This window comes from Lipotes vexillifer, unplaced genomic scaffold (assembly GCF_000442215.2).
Source record: "Lipotes vexillifer unplaced genomic scaffold, Lipotes_vexillifer_v1.1 scaffold1261, whole genome shotgun sequence".
NCBI classification, from domain to species: Eukaryota; Metazoa; Chordata; class Mammalia; order Artiodactyla; family Lipotidae; genus Lipotes; species Lipotes vexillifer.
The window spans coordinates 43868-51541 of NW_006796548.1; the positions used below are offsets into that span (position 1 = coordinate 43868).

General features: G+C 41.1%; 1 protein-coding gene across 1 annotated transcript in view; it reads left to right on the plus strand.

Annotated features, from left to right (window-relative positions):
• Positions 1-4828: 4828 nt before the first annotated feature.
• The window catches only part of ZCCHC17 (zinc finger CCHC-type containing 17), a 46733-nt gene continuing 43887 nt past the window's right edge, over positions 4829-7674 (plus strand). The window contains exon 1 of the mRNA XM_007468644.1: positions 4829-4943. Within this exon, the coding sequence (XP_007468706.1) occupies positions 4878-4943 (66 nt within the window). The 5' untranslated portion in view covers positions 4829-4877. The remainder of the gene's footprint in view (positions 4944-7674) is intronic.

The following is a 7674-nucleotide window of genomic DNA, read 5'->3' on the forward strand; positions in this document are numbered from 1 at the left end:
TTCTTTCTGAGGCAGTGTGGAATAGTGGCTGAGAATGAAGGCTCTGTCATTATTCTGTCTTTGATGTGTCCCAGTATTTTGACTTATCAATTGATTCGCCTCAATTCTTACACATAACTTAAAAATAAATTAAAATCACTTTAACTCTCAGAGGTCTATCTAATTGGTACTGTTAAGTAACAACAGTAAATCTAAATCTTAAACTTAAAAACAACAACAAAAATCTTGGCCAGATCAGTGAGGTGACATATGAAATGAAGTTTCAAAGGGGCTACGTATTATCTTTCCAATTTAATATTATTCTATGAATTGCTCATTGCTTGAGGGGAAGGAGGAGAGAACGTGGTTATTTTTTTTCCTAATTGCTGGCACATTAAAAAAAAGCTGAAAAATCACAAAATTATGGAGATACAGTACAAATAACACTTCTCGCGGTACGCGGGCCTCTCACTGTTGTGGCCTCTCCCGTTGCGGAGCACAGGCTCCGGACACACAGGCTCAGCGGCCATGGCTCACGGGCCCAGCCGCTCTGCGGCATATGGAATCTTCCCGGACCGGGTCATGAACCTGTGTCCCCTGCATCGGCAGGCGGACTCTCAACCACTGCACCACCAGGGAAGCCCCAAATAACACTTCTTAATGAATCATTTGAGAGTTAAGTTGCTGACTTGATGCCCCATCACCCATGAATACTTCAGTTTTCCTATAATGGACATTCTTCTATATAACCATAATATAACTTCTATAGTCAGGAAATTAACATTGCATAATTACCTCTAATCCTCAGGCCCTGCTCTTCCATGTTTGGGCACTGACTCCCCATTCTGGATTGCCCCAGTGTGCAGACACCCTTATAATCCTGCTTCTCCCCTACACTGGGTTGCTCTTTGTAGATTTACTCCTCGCCCAGCATAAGCTCTGACCTCACTCTGGGCTACCATTCCCGTTCCCACGCTATACTTTTCCTTGCTCTGCTCTTTGTTTTGGGAAGGAGGTGGCTAATAAATAACTGGGTCCTTATTGCTTCCCTCCATATCACAATTGTTTAAAACATTCAAGTAAAATGAAATGCATAAGGAATTTTTTATTTCTAGAACTATTGCAAGGCAACTTCAAATGGTGTACCTCAATCCTTGTCAATTTACTTGCTCTTTTAAGTCTACAGATGTGGTCCTATTGAACTACACTATATCTGTTTCAATGTTTCATAAACTTTTTAAAAGCAGCAGAACTGTTTTTTCCAAATGAAATGTTACATAGAAGCTTAATAGGTAAACCAGATCAAAGCAGAATATGCTGTTAAAAGTAGGCCTTCCTCCTATAACCTCCCTTCCCCCTTGCTACCATGACCCACCCCAAAGCTGGGAGGGCAAGTGGGAATCAGCAATAATCAACCTCTGCCTAATGACTGAGGAGAGGCTCCTAGCTTTGCAACTGCTCTGTGTGGGACCTCCCGTAACTCAGATTTCTTTGGGGTTGTTCTCCCCCACCTTTGGTATGGAGGCTGTCCTCTGGTTGGTTGACCTAGGGCCCTTCTTCTTTGGCCTTCCTGATCCTGTTGTCCCTAGATATTTCGGAACTGGCTTTTTAAAATAAACTTGAGTTAACTGAGAAGCTTCTGGATAACCACTGTACCTCCTTAGGTAGGTTTTTTCCTAAGTATTTTATTATTTTTGATGCGATTGTAAATGGAATTGTTTCCTTAATTTCCCTTTCTGATAGTTCGTTGTTAGTGTATAGAAATGCAACAGATTTTTGTATATTAATTTGTATTTATAATTATTTCGTATCCTTCAACTTTAACAGATTCATCGATGAGCTCTAGCAGTTTTTTGGTGGCATCTTTAGGATTTTCTATGTATAGTATCATGTGATCTGCAAATAGAGACAGTTCTACTTCTTCCTTTCCAATTGGAATTCCTTTTGAATAACAACCATAGAACAACCCTAGGTTTCTACAGAATATAATTCAAAAAAATTTTAAAATACCATTTGGGAAGGAGGTGGCTAATAAATAACTGTGTCCCTGGCAACCCTTTACAATTCTGAAATCATAAGCCTGTTACTGTTGTATAACAGGATTTCTCTCAAAAATGCATGCCAATTTCCTGCTTGAAGAATTGCATAGGGTTTCTCAGGCTACTGTTCTACAAAAGGAGCAAATAGGGGAGCTTTAAACTTAGCTGTTCATACCCTTATCACAGCAAAAATCTGTACGAAATAACTTAAGATTGTATTGCTCTTTCTGTGACCTTTGTTTAAAGAAGAACAGTTGATAGACTAAGTTGTTTGAGCTTAATTTAGATGTCCTAGCTGCCGATGCCTCTATGGATTCTGTACCTCACTAGTGCTCCAAGAATTGGAGGGATAATTAAGGTTTCTTGATAGAGTCATTGGCCTCAGGTTAATAACCTTTGTTCTAGGATATGAGGTGAGGATGCTGGGCAGAGGGAAGGGAAGGACTAGAGGTGAGACTGCATAGCTGGGAAGTGGAAGAGGCAGGATCCAACCAGACTGTGATACTTGGATTTAAGCTGTTTGTCAGCCATTTCTTAAGAACGGACAAATCTGCCTTCATTCTATCTGTGTGCTTTTAATAATGTAAGAAAACCCACTTCTGGCTGACGTAAACAGAAAAGGCCAAGTTTATTATACGGATACAGGTTGTCTTATGGAACTCAAGGACACGGATGTTCCTGGGCTTTGGGATGATACTAGAACTAGGGTCTGGAACCTGGCAGAATTTTCTTTCATTTCTGTTTTAAGTGAGGCAGTTCAGTTAATGGATGGGTATTGTAAATCAGGAAGACTTTCCAAAAGTAAGATCTGAAGTAATCATCTGAAAATGTAGGGGTGTGCTCAGGGTTGAGGAGAGAAGGAGGTATTTGCACACGAAAACCCAAGGAAAATAGAGTTTCAGGTCTTATTGATGTCAAGTAATTAGGAGGAAAAAGAGAACGGAGGACTGTAGCATTAACTTTATCTTTATGTAGCAGTGATTTATGCAGCAAGTAAAGGGACATGGTCAAGAGCTGCTAGATTGCTGGTTTCCTCCCTGTTTAAAACCAGAAGGCTGAGCAAGAGTACCTCTAAGATCCCTTCCAACTTGAAAGCTCTAAGACTTGGTACTCTGGCAGCATCAGCATCACCTGGGAGCTTGTTAGAAAGGCCCACGGAATTCCCTAGTGGTCCAGTGGTTAAGAATCTGCCTTCCAGTGCAGGGGACTTGGGTTCGATCCCTGGTAGGGGAACTAAGATCCCACATACCTTGGGACAACTAAGCCCATGTGCCAGAACTATTGAGCCCACACACCACAACTAGAGAGAAGCCCGCTCGCCTCAACAAAAGATCCCACGTGCTGAAATAAATTAATTAATTAAAATAAATAAATTAATTAATTTTTAAAAAAGAAAGAAATGCCCAATCTCAGGCACCACCCTAGACCTACTGAGTTGCTATCTGCATTTTAATGTGATTCATAAATAGTTAAATAAGTTTGATGCATCCAGCAATGGATTATTATATAGGCATTAAAAAAAGATGTTTGTGTATAAATTGCTAAAAAATAATATAAAATGGCTATTAATATTAATTAATGGTTTCATGATTCCACTAAAAAACCTACTTGTACATGTAAAAAAGTCTGAAAGGTTATAAACCAAATTGAATTATAGATGATTTTCTTTTCTTCAAATTAATGTGTTATCTGAAATTTTAAAATGAGCATGTGTGATTTTAATTTCATTGGAGAAAAAAGTAAGCTATGCTTTCTTTCTGCTTCTTTTGGCTGCGCCATGCATGGCTTGTGGGATTTAGTTCCCCGAACAGCGATCGAACCTGCGCCCTTGGCCGTGAGAGTGCAGAATCCTAACCACCAGACCACCAGGGAATTCCCTATGCTCTCTTTTTGAAGTCACTTCAGATTTAGCGCCTAGAATACTGGTTAAAAGCGTGGACTCTGATGTCAGCCAGAGTTTGACTCTACCATTTTCTGGCTTTTTGACATAGGCCTAATCAGTTGGCCTCTGGAAGTCTTGGTTTTCTCATCTACATAATATGATAATTAATAGAACCTACATCTTGAGAGTTTTGAGGATTAAATGAGATATTGGATGTCCAATGCTTAGCACAGTGCCTGGACATAGTAAGTGCTTGATAAATGTTAGCTCTTATTCCTATTATTATTCCTTTTTTACAGATCCGTTCACACCCTCCCCCACCAAAAGCCTTCCCTTGGCAAAAGAATAGCAATAATAACAATGAAAACAAAACAGTAGGCTAATGGCCTTGGTAAAGTATCAAACTGAAAAGAAATAAGATCAAGGTTTCCAAAACTCCCCACAGTTATAGTGGACAAAAGAGGTTTGGATAAAAGTACATGGTGGGGACTTCCCTGGTGGCACAGTGGTTAAGAATAATCCACCTGCCAGTGCAGGGGACATGGGTTCGAGCCCTGGTCTGGGAAGAACCCACATGCTGCGGAGCACCTAAGCGCGCGCGCCACAAGTACTGAGCCCGTGTGCCACAACTACTGAAGCCCGTGCGCCTAGAGCCCATGCTCTGCAACAAGAGAAGCCACCGCAATGAGAAGCCCCTGTACCAGAAGGAAGAGTAGCCCCTGCTCGCTGCAACTAGAGAAAGCCCGCACACAGCAACGAAGACCCAACACAGCCAAAAATAAATAAGTAAATAAGTAAATTAAAAAGTACATGGTATTAAATCTAATGGTATTATCCTGTAGGGACAACCTGTGGATTGGCAGCACATTTTTTTTTTTATTGCAAATGTCTCTCTGTTACCTGTTCTGTTTCTTTGTGACAGGACACTTGAATTAGCTTTAGCAGAAGAGAAATGGAGGAACCATAGAACATTAAGGATGAATTCAGGAAGACCCGAGACCATGGAGAACTTGCCTGCTCTCTACACTATTTTCCAAGGAGAGGTATATTCTTTTGGCTTTGAAAACTTCCCATTTATATTAAGCGTAGATTGAAGGTGAAAAGCAGCTGGGTTTGGAGCTTCTGTCCACTTGAGAATGTCTTGAACATTACAATTTAAAGGGAAGGGCTAGCAGAACATCTGGCTCCCACATGTACCTCCTCTGAGCTCCAGACTTCTAACTACATACTTGGCATCTTCATTTGGATACCTCACAGCATCTCTAATTTATGCTTTTTTCCTTTTTTTTGTCTGTGCTGCATGGCTTGCAGGAACCTCAGTTCCTTGACCAGGGATTGAACCCGGGCCACAGTAGTGAAAGCCCATAATCCTAACCACAAGGCCATCAGGGAACTCCCTCTAATTTATGTTTTAAACTGTATTTTTGGTTTTCTCACCAAATCTGTTCTTCCGGTCTTTCACATCTCAGCAAACGAACCCATTATTCATTCAGGTACCCACGCTAGAAATCTGGGCATCATCTTTGATTTCTTCCCTTGATTTGATCTTGTTTCCCTCCCTCTCCAGTCCATTATCAAGTACTATCTTTCTGCCTCCCAAATATGTCTCTGGTGTCTATATTTCTTTATCCCTTTGGCACCCCATTAGTTTAAGTTTTCATCTCTTGCCTGGCCCTCCTGGGCTCCCTACTTCTTTTTTTTTTTTTTTAATTTTATTTTATTTTTATTTATTTTTGGCTGCGCTGGGTCTTAGTTGCTGTGCGCGGGCTTTCTCCAGTTGCGGCGAACTCCCTACTTCTTTTGTAGTCCACTTCCAATCTGTTTTTCCACATTGCAGCCAGAATAACACTTGATTGATTGATTTGGCTCCCTGCACAACTTGTGGGATCTTAGTTCTCTGACCAGGGATTGAACCCAGGCCCTTGGCAGTGAAAGTCCAGAGTCCTAACCAGTGGACCGCCAGAGGATTCCCCAGAATAACATTTTAAAAACAGATTGGACCAACAGATTGCTTTCTTGAAGTTCTCCTAGGCTTCTCATTATACTTGAATGTATCCAGACTTGTTTTCATGATCCTTACCTGACTTGGCTTCTGCTTACTCTGGCAATGTTGTTTAGTTAGTTCCACTCTACTCAAGCTGTAGCCACTCTGGCCTCCTTATAGCTCCAAACATCTAAGCCTGCTTCCTTCTCAGGACTTCTACACATGCTGTTGTTTCTAACTGTCCCATTTTCTCACCAACTTCTTTTCATCTTTTAGGTCTCAACCCTAATGTCATCTCCTCAGATCTTTTTCCCACCATAAATAAATAGGCTCATGTTATATTTATTTTGTACTTGTTTAAAGTCTTTCTTTCTCAGAGGACACTAAGCTCCATGAAGACAGAGCCCTGTTTTGTTTACTGTTGTATGTCTCAGTCCCAGGTAGGTGGGTAGAAAATAGTACGTGCTCAATACACCTTCATAACTGAGTGAATGATCAATCTTTGAGGGAGGAGTCATTGTATTTGTTTAGAGAGCAGAGGCTTTGGAACCAGGGAAAACCTGGATTCCGTCCTAGCTCTTTTACTTACTAACTGTGTGATCTTTGAGATGGTCACTTAATTTCTTGGAGCCTCAGTTTTCTCTTTTGTTAGATGGAGATAAAAACAACTTTCATAGAATTGTGATGATGGTTAAATAAGCTGTCATCTATAAAAACACAATGCCTGAGACATAGTAGGAATTCATTAACGTTATCGCCCTTTGTAAAAAATATTTATTTATTTATTTTTGGCTGTGTTGGGTCTTCGTTGCTGCGTGCAGGCTTTCTCTAGTTGCGGCCAGTGGGGGCTACTCTTTGTTGCGGTATGCAGGCTTCTCATTGTAGTGGCTTCTCTTGTTGCGGAGCACGGGTTCTAGGCGCGCAGGCTTCAGTAGTTGTGGCACTCGAGCTCAGTAGTTGTGGCTTGCGGGCTCTAGAGCGCAGGCTCAGTAGTTGTGGTGCACGGGCTCAGTTACTCCATGGCATGTGGGATCTTCTGAGACCAGGGTCTCAGTGTCCCCTGCATTGGCAGGCGGATTCTTAACCACTGTGCCACCAGGGAAGTCCCCAATTGCCCTTCTCTTGAAGCAAAAGTAAAGCCAAAAAATTGTTTTCAGTGTCTTATGAGTGCCTGTAGTATTTTAACTGTATCATTCTTATGGCATTCATACTTGCTATATGGTTGACAAAAGTTTTACCACCTAATAACATGAGGCCTTTGAAGACAGACTTTGTGACTGTTGGTTGGTTATAGATAAATGTGGCTCTAGACTTCTGTTAAGTGTATCCCAACTTGTAATGTAATAGACAGGATACAAAAGGATGATAACATTCTAACAAATATCAAACAGCTCTGCTCTTCAGAGCCTCTGTTCTCATTCTTTAGGGCCCATAGTATCCCCAGAGATCAGTGAGGTACCAGGGCTTAGAAAGGAAATGGTAGCTCTGGAGATGAAATTGATTTTTCTGATCATGAAGCCCTCACTTGTCAGGTGTTGCACAAAAGAAAGAAGAGCTCTCTGCCCTCCACAAACTGACTCAGATTTCTAGTAAAGTGGCTCCTGATCTATGTCTTTTTCTTACATGAGATGGGGCTTGAATTAGTGTAGGTTTTATATTTTACCGTCAAGGATGGATCGGCTAGGGTAATGTTCAGAAAGAAGTTTAAAGTTCTAATACTAGAACTATAGTTTTACTATTTCAGGAACACATTTTGAAAAATGCCTAGGAGTGACTGGAATTAGGGAAAG